The sequence below is a fragment of the Eleutherodactylus coqui genome, chromosome 1, assembly GCF_035609145.1.
Source record: "Eleutherodactylus coqui strain aEleCoq1 chromosome 1, aEleCoq1.hap1, whole genome shotgun sequence".
Taxonomy (NCBI): Eukaryota; Metazoa; Chordata; class Amphibia; order Anura; family Eleutherodactylidae; genus Eleutherodactylus; species Eleutherodactylus coqui.
Genome location: NC_089837.1, coordinates 453,405,333 through 453,420,268, shown reverse-complemented (window position 1 = coordinate 453,420,268; position 14,936 = coordinate 453,405,333). Strand labels below are relative to the sequence as shown.

At 44.7% G+C, this 14,936-nt stretch overlaps 1 protein-coding gene across 1 annotated transcript; it reads right to left on the bottom strand.

Moving 5' to 3' along the window:
* Positions 1-6,149: 6,149 nt before the first annotated feature.
* On the bottom strand, positions 6,150-7,967 carry LOC136605830 (general transcription factor II-I repeat domain-containing protein 2-like). The gene has a single exon (XM_066588985.1). It carries the CDS (start codon positions 7,965-7,967, stop codon positions 6,150-6,152), a length of 1,818 nt encoding a protein of 605 aa, XP_066445082.1.
* Between the last annotated feature and the right edge of the window lie 6,969 nt (positions 7,968-14,936).

Genomic DNA, 14,936 nt, shown 5'->3' with positions numbered 1-14,936 from the left:
GGGTAGGACCTGGGGGGCGGTAAATAACTGCGACACGCAGAGGCAGTGGGCGGAAGAGTCGCAGGGTGTGGACTTCGAAGGAGTGAAAAGTAAGCGAGGGAGCTGAAGGAATGACCTGGAAGGTACAGTTTGGGGAGAGGATGATGCCTACTCCTCCACCGCGTCTGTCATCCGATCTGGGGGTGTGGGAGAACTGCAGGCCATCATAGGACAATGCAGCGGGGGAGGTAGAATCGGACTGCTGTATCCAGGTTTCCGTGAGGGCGAGCAAGTTCAAGTGTTTACTGGTGAAAAGGTCATGGATAGTTGGGAGTTTGTTACACGCAGATTGGGAGTTCCATAGGGCGCATTTGAATGGGGCAGGGGGGGCATTTTGGTAGAGAACAGTACGGGGTGGGCCTGGGTTGGGGGAGATGTCCCCTGCAGCTAGAAGTAGCAGAGTAGCAAGGGTGAGCACATGGCTAGGGGATTTGTGTGGGTGGCTGAGGTGTTTCTTTGCAGTATTAGGGGGTTGAAGGCGTCTTAGGAAGTTGAACAGTGCATGGGAGCCATACATAGGTGAGGAGAGGAGGGAAGGGCTGATGTGGATGGAGTGTGTTGGGGCTGGACGTTGAAGGAAAGTGTGAAGGCTTGAAAAGAGGATAGTGAAGGAGATTAGTGCAAAGAGGAGAGTATTTCCCTCCAGGCTTTGGGCAGTTGTGCATGTTACCTGTCTCCTGCACTGTCCAACTGCGCTGTATAACTGCATCATTCAACAGCATCAACACTTGTTGCTGGACACTTAGTGCTGGACACATCAGGGGAGGCTGCCTCAGGGGAGGCATGTGATACACAGTGAATAGAATCCATGTGAATTTGAATAGAAATGCAAACCAGAAATCAGCTCCTCTGCAGTCGCTCCCACACAAAGACTGGCTGGAAACCACACATTCCGTTGCGCAAAATATTATACAGCTGTTACGGTATACTACCCTGGATCTTACCCGCAACCCCTGTCCCTGCCTACTTGCCTCCACTGGTGGCTATCCCCAGGTGGGGCAACTGGACGGTGGTCCCTACTCTATCTAGGGACCGAGGAAGGGATGCTGGCGTACCTGGGTGAAATGGGTAGAATACCAACACGAAACAACACTGATAATACTGAGGCAGATGGAAAAACCTGGCAGATAGAAACAAGAAGCAGACAAGCTGACAGAGTCAGGAGACCTACAGATGCAGACTAGCTAATTCTCTGAAGGAAACCAATACCTGGCAGTGATTGCAGTCCCTGCCAGACTTTTAAACCAAAGCCTCCGCCCAGAGGCAGAGAGAGGGAGGCAGCCAACTCCCCATAGTACATCAAAAGGGAGCTAGTGCACGGCAGCTGCACTCACCAATGTGTGTGCGCGCATGGTGCCGCGAGCCACCAGCGGCCAGGCACCCGTGCCCCTGGCAGCCGGACCACAAGCCGGGGGCACACGCCCCGACCGCTGGACACAGCACCCTGCCGCCCCGGGAGGAGCCGCATGCTAACAACAGCATGTGCAAGAAAAAGCATATTAAACTAATTACCCATTGCAACCAATGGGAACATGGTTGCATGCTTTTTTGTGTGCGCAAATATGCTCAACTTACGTGCTCTAAAATACAATAAAACATACTGAGGCACGCAAAAATGCAACGCCCATTGCACAAATACATGGCATAAATGCACTTATGCCTGTGTGCAGCTAGCCTTAGCGTAGGGGCTGTTGGAGTATGCCTTTAAATGTAGAATCGGCAATAAGGCTACCGGGGTCTGAGTTCTCTCATGTGTCCAAATAATTACCGATAGTCATCGGAGAAAGAACAAGAGGCATCAACTGTTGGAAGGTTATATCAAACTTGCCTGCAAGGCAACAGTTGCCCAAAGCATCTCATGGAGTTCTGATTTAGATTGACTGTTCATACACCATGGGTACCTCCCATGTCTGATTAATTATTGTGAATGACCGACTCGTGAGCATATAGGCCCTTTCCCCTGAAAATGCCATGTTTGTGGTGAAACATGTCAGGTGGGCTGTGTTGATATTTTAACTGCAGGAATTGCTAAGATTTGCATTATATACTATTTAGATCATCGTTCCCCAACTCCAGTCCTCAGGGACCTCCAACAGGTCAGGTTTTCTGGATTTCCTCAGTATTGCACAGGTTATATAATTATTGCCGGTGCCTCAGACATTGCCACAGGTGTTCTTACAATAGGATATACTGAAAACATGACCTGTTAGTGGTCCCTGAGGACTGGAGTTGGGGACCCCTGATTTAGATGACTCTTTTGCTGCAGACTACAGCCATGCTCTTATAACTTCGTTTGGGATACTAGTATCATACTGACCATACGTATTAAAACACTACAGAATCTAACCTTTCTATATGGAACTTGTTGGACACTTGAACTTCCAGCATCCTTGGCATTTTAAACCATATGTATGCCTGTTAGTTCCTTTTATAGTGCTTACAATAAAGATTTCATAGAATGGTAGGGTTGGAAGGGACCTCCAGGGTCATCTAGTCCAACTCCTTGCTCAGTGCAGGATTCACTCAGTCATTCTAGACAGATGTTTGTCCAGCCTCTGTTTGAAGACTTCCATTGAAGAACAACTCACCACCTGGGGCAACCTGTTCCACTTAATAATCACCCTCAGGGCTCATTCACATGGATGATTTTACGCAGCTAAGTCACACGTGCAAAAATAATTGCGACTAAAAGAACCAATGGTTTTCTTTGGAAACGTTCAGATAAACTATTTTAAGCTATGCAAAAAAAAAATGCGCAAGATAGCACATCAGCAACTGAACTCAGTGACTGAAATTCTTGACCTATCTTTTGATTGAAAAATGCAGTTAGCTGACAAAAAGTGCTAAAGAAGTGTATGTTAGCGGGGTGTGTGTGTGTGTGTGTGTGTGGGGGGGGGGCTGAGATTAACTAACACTGCTAGGCAATGGGAGGTGGAGGGAGTTTATGAAACAATGCCAGAGGTAGGGGGGAGTGAGATTAGCAGCAGGTAGTGCTGATAAAAAATGTCAGATGGGTGTATGTAGTGAGTTGAAGGTCTTGTATTGCCTGTACGACATAAAAATCTCCCTCAGCAGCGCATTTTCTTGGCAACATGCAGCTCCCCATCTTGTGAATGGGCGATTTTAATGCTAATAAGTCTAAGGACTTGATCATGGAAAATCATCCATACACACAATTTTTTTGTCAATTTTGCCACAATTGTTTTGCGCGGCTAACTTCTGTGCGATTTTGACGCCCATGTGAACGAGCCCTCACTGTCAGAAAGTTTTTTTCTGATATCAAATGTGTCTCCTCCCTTTCAGTTTCATCCCTGATGTCTCTGCACTGTGACTATGCTAGGGTAGGGTAGACATATCTTTGGGCATTTGTTGCCTTGCAGGCAAGTTTGATATAACTTTTTGGAGCCCTGTCTATCAATCAGTACTCTTTCTTTTTAATTGTGTGATCTATTGTGTGAAGTCACCTCTGTGCTTTTTCTAAGGCTTCTTTCCCACTAGCATATATCAGCCGTCCATTTTCCCAATGCATAAGATCACATGGCCGTATTCCCGAGACGTAAAAGTGCCCGGCCGAGCAATGTAGCACCGAACGTTTTTACGTCTGGCCCAAAAGATAGTCCTGGAACTATCTTTTGGGCCGGAGGTGGGAGGGAGTTTAGCACATGGCTGCTAAACACCCTCCCTCTACTCTCCTTCCCGCTGGCTCTCTGCAATGGGAGGGGGTGGGACAGGGGTGGAGCTAAGCACCGGACCGTCCTGCCTCCTCCAATTGCTGGCTTGGACAAGGGGTGGGAAGTGGGTGGAGCTAAGCTCGCACCCCTTGTCCATAGCCATCAATGGGAGGAGATGGGACAGGTCGGCGCTTAGCACAGCCCCCTCCCATTGCAAAGAACTAGCGGGGAGGAGAAGAGCGGTGAGCCTGCGATAGGGAGGAAGGGAAAAAGGGCGACGGCATGGTAGTCTCAGTGCATATGTGGCGTGACCCATTCTGTCTGAACGGGCGCACAAACGTTCGATTTGTGCACCAGTTCACCAATTTTTTCTCTCCCAACACAGCGTACATCGGCTGGCTGTGAAAACGGCCGGCTGATATACACTCATGGGAAAGAAGCCTAACAAGCATAGCCCATTGAGCTTTATTTATCATGCAAAGCAGGAGGAAAAAAAAAAAGAATAGTGTCCAGTCATGGTTGACCAATACCCTAAGTTATACCTTATTGCAATAAAAAATAACAAATCCTACAAAAGTCTAAGGCCTAGTGCCCACGGCCGTGACGGGCTCCGCAAGCGGAATTCCGCAGCAGAGTCCGTCACGGCGCCCCCCTCCAGAGACCCCATACTCACCTTGGGATCCGCTGCCCCGCATCCGGAGCTGATGCGCCGGTAGTGTCATATGACACGCCCACAGCGTCACATGACGCAGGCGTTGGTGAGCGGGGAAGCGTTTTCACACCATCTACCGCTGTGCTACAGTGGAAGATAGCGTGACGGACAGCTTCCATTGACTGCAATGGAAGCCGTCCGCGCTTACACCTGCGACAAATAGAGCATTGCGCTATTAGGTTCAATAGAGCCTAATAGCTGCGGGGCAACGCTGCGGAAATCCGCCCGTGGGAATTAGGCCTAAAGGTGCACTTAGATGGAATGATTATTGTTCAAATGAACGAAAGTGAACAATAATAGTCTAAACCTGGGCCAATGAGAAACGAGAATCGCTCAGTTTCTGCAGGGTTAAAAATCATCGTTGGCTCGTTCACTTGCAATTCCTTTTAAACACGTCTCGTTCAGTATTTCATATAATGTGACCACTGTATGATTCTTGTATAAAGAGCCTGTCTAAACAGGCTGCACGGGCGTGAACGAGTTGTTGATGACCTCACCAGCTCGTTTGGCTTGTGCAAACGAGAATCTGGCACTGCATAACATTTAATTTATTCAATCATATGTGACCTGTTGCTTCCATCACTGATAAGAGTACAGGAATGCTGCTTCTACTACCTTCAAACTAAGCTATATTAACCCTTTCCAATCCAATGTTGGACCTCGTCCGATATTAAGATTTCCCTGCACAGCTCCGATTCCAGGCAAGGCCCAATACATTTCTGATAGTATGCAGGACAGCGCTTCAATGTCCGAGGCTGTTCTGCATATGTATATTACAATAGACAGTATAGAGTGCCGTCCTGTATACTGTAGCATACATTTGCAGAATAGCCTCCGACCTCAGAGTGCTGTCCTGCAGAGTGTTAGAAACACATATTGTACACACTGTATTTAGTTATAGGATGTCTCTGTACTACAGGGATATCTATCATTAGAGAAATTAGAAAAGAATAGTCTTATTATATAAATATGTTATAGAAACCTACATCTATTTACAGGATTCTTACAAATCAATGATCTTCCTGATGTGAAACCCTCATGTTTAATGCTCAGAACATTGCTAATAAAAATCATCAGAACAGGTCATTTTTGTGTGTTTATTAATACTGCGGTATGAATAATTCCAAGAAATCCAAAACACGTTTTCCCACCTAAAACAAATAAGAGCGGGGGAGTATGTGGATGGCAGGGAAATTAGATTGGAAAGGGTTAACCCTTAAACAAGTGTAACTCAGAATACTTAATACTTTCACAGGGCAATGTGATAAACATTTAACTGAAATGCATCACAGTCTCATTAATATGCAACAAAAGCAGTTTGCAGTGATACAGATTGGGGGAAAGAGAGGAGAAACCATGGCTGAAAATCAAATTTTGAGTAGTCTTCTCTTTTAGTGTCCCAGTGCAATCTTGAAGCTAGACTGTTAATTTAGAGCAGGGGTGTCAAACTCATTTTCACGGAGGGCCACATCAGTCTGATGGTTGTCTTCAAAGGGCCGAATGTAATTGTAAGGCTGCCTGTCCACAGGCAATTGTTCATTGCGTTACCCGCGGCAATAATCCGACCGCGGGTAATGCAGTGAACGCTTTCCATAGCGTTGCTATGGAAACCGCAGCCATGGATTTCACCAACAGAGAATCATAGTGATTCAAAACAATGAACACAAAACAAAATGCAAACACAACCATTCAAATGTATTCAAATTGAGGTTTTAAAAAATGCTTACCTATTTTGTTTTTTGCCTCGATGTCTGACACCGTTTTCCCATGGTCAGTGTGTCTATGTCTGGTTTTAGGTCTTGTGCTGCAGCAATCCGTAAAACAGCATGGAGGTTGTCATCGGTGATGCGTGATCTGTGCTTGGTCTTGTTTAGATTCATTATTGAAAACATGTGTTCACATAGATAGGTGCTCCCAAACATGGAAAGAACACGGGTAGCATGAAGTCGGAGCTGTGGCATCAAAGCAGGGGGCAGTAGTCGGTAAAAGTCCTCGATTTTAGCATCCTTGAACTTTGCTTTCAGGCCACTATCACTTTGAATATCAATCAACTCCATCTGAAGGTGATGGGGTGCGCTGTTGACGTCAGCGGTGAAAGGATTGTCAAAGATGGCAAAGCTTGAGTGCTGGGTTCTAAAGTCAGAGAAGCGCCGATCAAACTCATCAATTAAGCGACTCACTTTGGTAGCCAATCGAATGCTTGAAAAAGCTCCAGGAACTGAGGCTGAGATGCTCTGACAAACAGGAAAGTGAGCAAGATTGTCCTGGTCCAGTTGGCATTTCCATAGGTGAAGTTTACGCAGGAAAGCTGTGATCATGTCAGACATCTGTGTGATTACTTGTTTGCGCCCCTGCAGCTTCTGATTGAGTTGAGCGAGATGTTCGGTTATGTCACACAACATAGCAAAATCACATAGCCAGTGTGGATCTGACAGCTCAGCCAAGGGTTTTCCTTTACTTTGCATGAAAAGTGCAATTTCTTCTCGAAGCTCAAAAAACCGTTTAAGGACTGCGCTCCTGCTCAGCCACCTTACTTCTGTATGGTACGGCACGTCTCCATGCTCAGAGTCCATCTCTTGTAAAAACAGCTGGAACTGGCGATGATTCAAGCTACGTGCCCGAATGAAGTTTACTGTTTTCATGACCGTGGCCATGATATTATCCAGTTCCAGAACCTTTCCACACAGAGCTTCTTGATGGATAATGCAATGATACGTTATCAGAGGTGTGTGGCAGTTACTTTTTTTCATTTTCTCCTTCATAAGTCCAACTAAGCCTGTTTTTTCTCCACACATTGCAGGCGCGCCGTCAGTAGTTAGCCCCACCAACTTTTCCCAGGGTAATTTATGTTTACTAATGGACTTCTCCACCGCATCAAAAATGTCCTTCCCTGTTGTTGTCCCATGCATGGCAATTACATCCAAGAGCTCCTCCGTGACAAAGAGGTCCGCCTTCACACCTCTTATAAAAATAGATAGATGCGCTGTATCCGTGTTGTCTGTGCTTTCATCAACGGCTAACGAAAAAGCCAGATAACTGCATGCCTCCTCAACCAGCTGTGTTGTCAGATTTTCTGCTAGTTCATTAATTCTGTTTGCAATGGTGTTTCTTGACAAACTGACATTTTTAAAACTCTGCATCTGATCGGGGCACACCTGCTCACACACTTTTAGCATGCACTGCTTCAAAAATGCACCCTCCGAAAAACACTTCGAAGCTCGTGCAATCTCTTCAGCCACAATAAAGCTAGCTTTCACCGCTGAATCATTTTGGGCTGTAGCTTTTGTAAACATATTCTGCTGCGATTGCAGTCTACCTTTTAATTCTTCGACAATTTTTTGTCTGTCTTGCAAACTATATTTACCATATTTAGTGCCATGTTTGGTCTCAAAATGTCGTCGTATATTATACTCTTTCAACACGGACACTGCCTCATGACACAAAAGACATAGCGGTTTTTCTCCCTGAAGCACGAACAGGTATTCGCTCTCCCATTTTTCGTTAAACTGCCTTCCTTCTGCATCTATTTTTCTCTTGCTGGACATTTTCGAATTGGTGTACCAGCAATGTTACGGTGTGCCACCTAAGTAAAAGACCATTATGTCTTTTAGGAGCAGGTTAGATAATTGCCAACCCCTTCCACCTCTTTAGCACCTGTGTCCCAAATAATGCCTCCCTTGGTGTCCTGCATAGTAATAGCAGTAGTAATAGTGACCCCCACAACGGTCTCAGCAGAAACAGTGACCCCTACAGCAGCCATCACAGTAATAGTGCCCACTACAGAGGTCTCCGCAGTAATAGTGACCCCTACAGAGGTCTCCGCAGTAATAGTGACCCCTACAGAGGTCTCTTCAGTAATAGTGACCCCCACAGAGGTCTCCACAGTTATAGTGACCACTACAGCAGGGCACCGCAGTAATAGTGACCCCTACAGCAGCCATCACAGTAATAGTGACCCCCTACAGAGGCATCAGCAGTAATAGTGACCCCCTACAGATGCATCAGCAGTAATAGTGACCCCCTACAGAGGCATCAGCAGTAATAGTGACCCCTACAGGGGTCTCCGCAGTAATAGTGACCCCTACAGCAGCATCAGCAGTAATAGTGACCCCCTACAGAGGCATCAGCAGTAATAGTGACCCCCTACAGAGGCATCAGCAGTAATAGTGACCCCCTACAGAGGCATCAGCAGTAATAGTGACCCCCTACAGAGGCATCAGCAGTAATAGTGACCCCCTACAGAGGCATCAGCAGTAATAGTGACCCCCTACAGAGGCATCAGCAGTAATAGTGACCCTTAGAGCGGCCACCACAGTATTAGTGAACCCTACAGCGGCCAGCGCAGTAATAGTGACCCCTACAGCGGCCACCGCAGTAATAGTGACCCCTATAGTGGCCACCACAGTAATAGTCACCCCCTACAGAGGCATCAGCAGTAATAATGACCCCTACAGCGGCCACCGCAGTAAGAGTGACCCCTATAGCGGCCACCACAGTAATAGTGACCCCCTACAGAGGCATCAGCAGTAATAGTGACCCCCTACAGAGGCATCAGCAGTAATAGTGACCCTTACAGCGGCCACCGCAGTAATAGTGACCCCTACAGCGGCCACCGCAGTAATAGTGACCCCTACAGCGGCCACCGCAGTAATAGTGACCCCTACAGCGGCCAGCGCAGTAATAGTGACCCCTACAGTGGCCACCGCAGTAATAGTGACCCCTATAGTGGCCACCGCAGTAATAGTCACCCCCTACAGAGGCATCAGCAGTAATAATGACCCCCTACAGCGGCCACCGCAGTAATAGTGGCCCCTACAGCGGCCACCGCAGTAATGCTATTACTACTGGAGCCAATATAGGGGACACTATTACTAATAGTATTCCCTATATCAGCCCCAGAAGTAATAGCGCCCCCTGTGTTCCTATGCCACTGAAACCCCTCCCTTTCCTTCCCTTCTCTCTCCTCTGGTTTGCAGAGATTTCTAGTGTTCAATCTGTTCCCCTCTGTCCTCACCCCCCCCCCCAATTTGTTCCTAATTTTATATTTACTCCCTATTCCCCACTCTGCCTATATCTATATCTGCTCCCACCCTCCTCTCCTTACGTCCTCCTTGTAGAAGTCCCGCTGCTCCGCTGCTCACTGTCGCGCTCCTTGATTGAAGCTGCACACTGTGACGTCAATGTGCACGTCCGACGCCTCCTCCCTGCTGCTCTCGCGGAACCAGGGGAGGGGGAGGATGTTACACTGTGCGCCGCTGACTGAATACCAGCGGGGGAGCCGCGGCCCCCACCTTCCCGCTGGTATTCACTGCTGTGGTGAGCGGCCGTCGGCATGCGATGCCGGCCATGCTCGCGGGCCACATTGAACAAGGCAGCGGGCCGGATTCGGCCCGCGGGCCTTGTGTTTGACACATGTGATTTAGAGTAACAGAATACTAACGGCCTGGCCATGGCCTAACCTGAATTAAGGGGGGGATAGGGAAGACTTGGGAAAAGATAGGGAAGGGGAGTTTTTCCCATGGGGTGGATGCTACAGAAGACGGTCTCTGGTTGTAGGATGGTAATTTAGTAGGCATGTAGTATTCTTTTTACAGGGAGGTTAGGGATCTATTATTTTGCGAGGGGAAGGAGTAATCTAGCCATGGAGTCCATATTTAAAAAAGTTTTTCATGTCTACCGGCTAGAATAGAGGTCAGTTTTTCATTTATTGGGTACCAGTCTACCCTGGTAGACTTAACCTTGGTAAAGTCCAAGGAATCTTTGCGCCATGAACGGGCCAGGACTTGTTTTGTGGCCAGAAAAAGAAAGGAGATTAGCTTCCTAGAGTCGGGGAGATATTACTTATGCGTTTATTTAACAGCGCCTCCCAAGGGTTTTTACGTATGTTGTGACCTGTGACTGAATATATTAGGGAGTAAACTCAAATCCATAGCTTCCTAATCCGAGGACAGGACCACCAGATGTGGAACATATCTCCCGAAACTAAACATCGACGGAAACAGTTGGGAGAGCGTCCGGGTATTGCATGGGCTACTCGATCTGGGGTTAAGTACCAGAGAAACAACATTTTAAATGACGTTTCTAGGATTAATATATTTCTGGCGCTACTGTTAGTAGACTCCCATATCTGACTCCAATCTTCCTCAGAGAGTGTTTCGCCGAGGTCTTTTTCCCACCATGTTATGTATGACAGATTTTCAATTTAATACATTTTTTTCTGTAACAGAAGGAGTTAACAGACGAACAAAACTCAATATTATCCTGAATAGAAATACCCCACATGTGGACCTAGTGTGCAACATGACTCAAACACAGGTCTCAGACATGAAGGAGCACTGTGGATATTGGGGCCTACGTGTTATTAGGACACTTTCCAGGCGTCATTTCCGGTTTGTAGAGACCATGATGTACCAAGACATAAGAAACACCCGTTAAAAGACCACATTTTGGAAAGCACAACTCAAGAAATTCATATAGGGGAATAATGGGTTTTCGTCCTACTGAAATTTTGAAATTGGGCTTTGAAAATGAATTACAATTTTTTCAGAGCCATGTAGGTTTGACCCAAATTTTTCACAAGAGGCAAGAATGGAAAAATATCCCACAACTCGTTACCAAATTTCTCCCGATTATGAAAATGCCCCATTTGTGGATGTAAACGGCTGATTTGGCACATGGGAGGGCTCAGACGGGAGTGCCATTTGGATGTTGGAGCACAGATTGTACTGGAATAAATTTCTGGATGCCATGTTGCATTTGCAAGTCCCTGCAGTATTCAAAACAGTGGACCACCATAAAAAGGGCCCACTCACACAGGTGTGTGTCCTGCATGTTATGCTGGTAAAATATGCAGTACACAGTAAATACTATTATGTATGCATATTTGCTGGGAATTTAAATGCCTATATTGGTGCGTAATATGCATGTGGGGGGGAGGCAGGCGTGATTGGTCCAATAGAAATCAATGGGCTTTTAGCACCATGTATTACACGCATGAAAAATACATGCATAGTATGTGGACGATGTATGCCTCTGTAAGTGAACCCAAAGGACTTGAGTCATTCCATGTCAAGTGGTTTAATGCTCTCTACCTTCAGATCTCAGATTTTGTTTAAAATTAGTGTATTACATGCCCGTAGTATCAAAAGAAATCTCTCAAATCTAAGATATGAAGGTGAGGACTGTTTTAGACCACTTGACATGGAATGACTTTTGAGTCAGAGCAGCATGTAGTTTCTTAAGGCTATTGATGCATAATATACACAGTATGCATCAGGTAGTCAGCGGCAAGGCCATCTTTGTCTAGGACCAGCTGGTTGCACAGTCTTTTATGGAACACCACCAGTGGCCTTAAAAAGCAAAAAAAAAATAATGAAAATAAAAATTATATATATATATATATATATATATATATATATATATATATATATATATACACACACACATACTGCATTCAGACGTTTGCTGCATGTTACCAGCAAAATATGAAAGCTCCTTTTTTCCCCTCACTGTAGGTCCATGGGTTTGCAGATTGAAACATGCTTTGGTTCTGGCAATTTTTTTTTTCTGGCCTTTTCCCACATGCATCTTTGTATGACCAAAAAAAAAAAAAAAAAAGTATAATTAAAAAATGCCACTTATGGGGCACGAACCTCCACCCGATTACGGGGCCCTTTAAATGTGCCAATGAACAAGCAAATGCTTGTTTGTCAGCTAAAACTTTTTTTCTGCAGCATAAGACCATTATTGGCGGTACATCTCTCCAGGTGAACAGTGGATGTGCTGCCAACAATGATACTGGATTGGAGATGAATAATCAGTAGTCCCCAATACAGCCTATATTTGCCTGTGTAAAGGCCATTTAAATGAGCATCAATCTCGATCGGTGTGCATTTAAACGGCTGCTCTCAGTGTATGTAAAAGGGCCCATAGAATGGAATTTTTACTTTTACATAAATGAAGTCTCTCACTTTCTGTGTAAAGGGCTTTTTGCATCTCCCGATTACACTGCTCAACAGCATTTTTCCATCTGGTGTGCGATATCAATTCTTATGGATTTTTGGGTGCAGAATCCAAAATTACCTTCAGAAATGATGTATCACGTAAGGTTTTTATGTAACTTAGATTTTCAATTTTTAAAAAAAGATGTGTTTGCGCTTATTTTCTGGTGAATTATTTATATAAAATTAAATCAATGACCAAGCTAAACTCTTCATTTGAATGAAATACACAGTGGATGAAGTTCTAAAACTGGTCACTAGATGGCAGAACAGCGTAGTTGAGCAGGAAGGTTACCGACAGGAGCCTATCTGTACTGCTGTTTAGTGTTTGTTGTTATCTGCATGAAGCACTTCTTTTCATTCCTAACTCAGCATATTGGTATTTTTTGAGTTTCATTCACAAATACATCACCAGAAAAACAGTACTGAGTTTTTTTTTGTATTTAAAAACCAGACAGTATTTTTCAATACTGTATTATTGTCTATGTAGTAGTGCTATGTATCTCAGGAATGTAACGTGATAGAATCTGATTCTTCCACTGAATTCAGCACCCCAAAATTAGTTAAATCAACCTGTTTCCGAACCAGATACTGATTTTTTCCCCCCTATTTGCTGACCAGTGTTATCAGGCATGAATGTTTGTCCCATCATTGGGCGGTGTAAAAGGGCCAAAGGTCAGGAGACTAATGAGCAAACAAAACTGCTTGCTTGTTATGTGAAATAAGTTCATTTGTCCCAATACAGCCAACATTACAATTGTGCTTCCTCAGACAGTTTTTCGTAAATCCAGCTCTTTGTGTACATGTTCACACCAGGTCACTATTCGCGATGAATAACCAGACACTTATCTGCTGAAAGTTTATTTAAACAATTTTACAAATACAGATTTCAGACAACACAGAATCAATGGAAACCAGTTGTGTGACAGAGATGAACACGAGTAAACGTAAAAGCTAGCAGTACTGCTTCCAGTTTGCTTCGGCTACATGTGCAGAGGATGCAGCGACGCTGTACGTTAACCTGCAGGAATGACTCATACAGAAGGCTAGGGGTTTCCAGAAATTGCTTATTACAAAACTTTAGTAAAAACAAGCAGATTGGTGACAAACTTAAAAAGGGCACGTGCACTTTTACATCCAAGTTTCTTTAATTAATCAAGTAAACACGGGAAAATAAAAATGGAAACCTAACGAAAAGGAAGCAAAAACGGAAGAATTTTTGTTTTTTTACAACCCCACTAAAGTCAACAGGGGGGGAAAAAAACAAAACAAACATCTCTTTTTCAGTTTTATTTCAGTTTCCAAAAATTGAGCAAAGACACAGAAACCCTAAACTGAGCCCTAATGCAGGTATGATAGCAGCCTAAGTGTTGTGGGCTGATTTATCATGATAGGCATAACTGAACATAATTGAAGTCTATTTACCGTGTAAAATGCAACAAATATATCAAACTGTCGCACAATGTACGCCAAATTTCTTGCATCTTGCACAGAGAAGCTCATGGCAGAAAAAAATTGACTTCAAATATTTGCTTATGATAAATCAGCCCCATTGTGTGCATAGGAGCTGCACATAGAACCCCCCCCCCCCCCAAAAAAAAAACCAACCTGTACAGTATTTTTGATAAGAACTAAACAGAGTTGCAATATATTCTGCCTTTAGATGCATTGGTGTAATTAAAAATAAAATTGTTGCATTGCTGGAAAAAGCCACTAAAGGACTGTTATGCTCGCTCTTTAGGCCTTTCTGTACTTTTAGTCCCCCTTACTCTAAACTGGAAAAAGATTCCAGCAGAAAGAAGTTGAAAACAACCGCCCCCTTCCCTGCCCAATTGTGAGGATCAAAAATAATAAAAAAAAGCAGGTAAAATAGGATAAAAAGCTCTTAAAGTAATAATGAACTGTATACCATATGAATACAGAAAGAGCAAGAAAACTAAGAATTGGTTAAAACATATTTTATCTGATTTAACCCTCATGTGGTATCATGGGGTCCATTTGATCTAAGCCTTATTCATACCATGCTTCCCCAAAAATAAGACTTACCCCAATAAGCCCAACTCCGATTTTTTACACCTGCCTCCAGCAAGAGATTGCTGGGATTGGTTCAGGAACGCCGCCTCAGCCAATCACAGCCATTCATTGAATGATAATTGAATGGCTGCGATTTCTAGAAAGAGAATGCTCTCTCAGCGCAGAGTACTACACGGAAGACTGCCGAAGCGCTGCAGCCCAGTGAGAGGGACCCAAATGGTGCCTGCTAGGTGAGTATTAAGTCACCCCCCCCCTGAAAATAAGACACCGTGCCTTTTTTTGGGCAAAAATTAATAAGAGTATCTTATTTTCAGGGAAACACGGTAACAGTTCTACACGAGGTTTAAATCAAGGGCAAAGCTAAAGGCTCATGGCCCGGGTGCAAAAGTTTATCTTACGTCTCCCCCAACTTCTCTGAACCCCTTAATGCAAAGGCGAAACTTGAAGCTCCTGAGCCGCAATACAAAACCTGTAACAGGG

Bases quoted from the DNA above. Each gene is read 5' to 3' on its own strand.
- LOC136605830 (XM_066588985.1), bottom strand. From the start codon at position 7,967: ATGTCCAGCAAGAGAAAAATAGATGCAGAAGGAAGGCAGTTTAACGAA.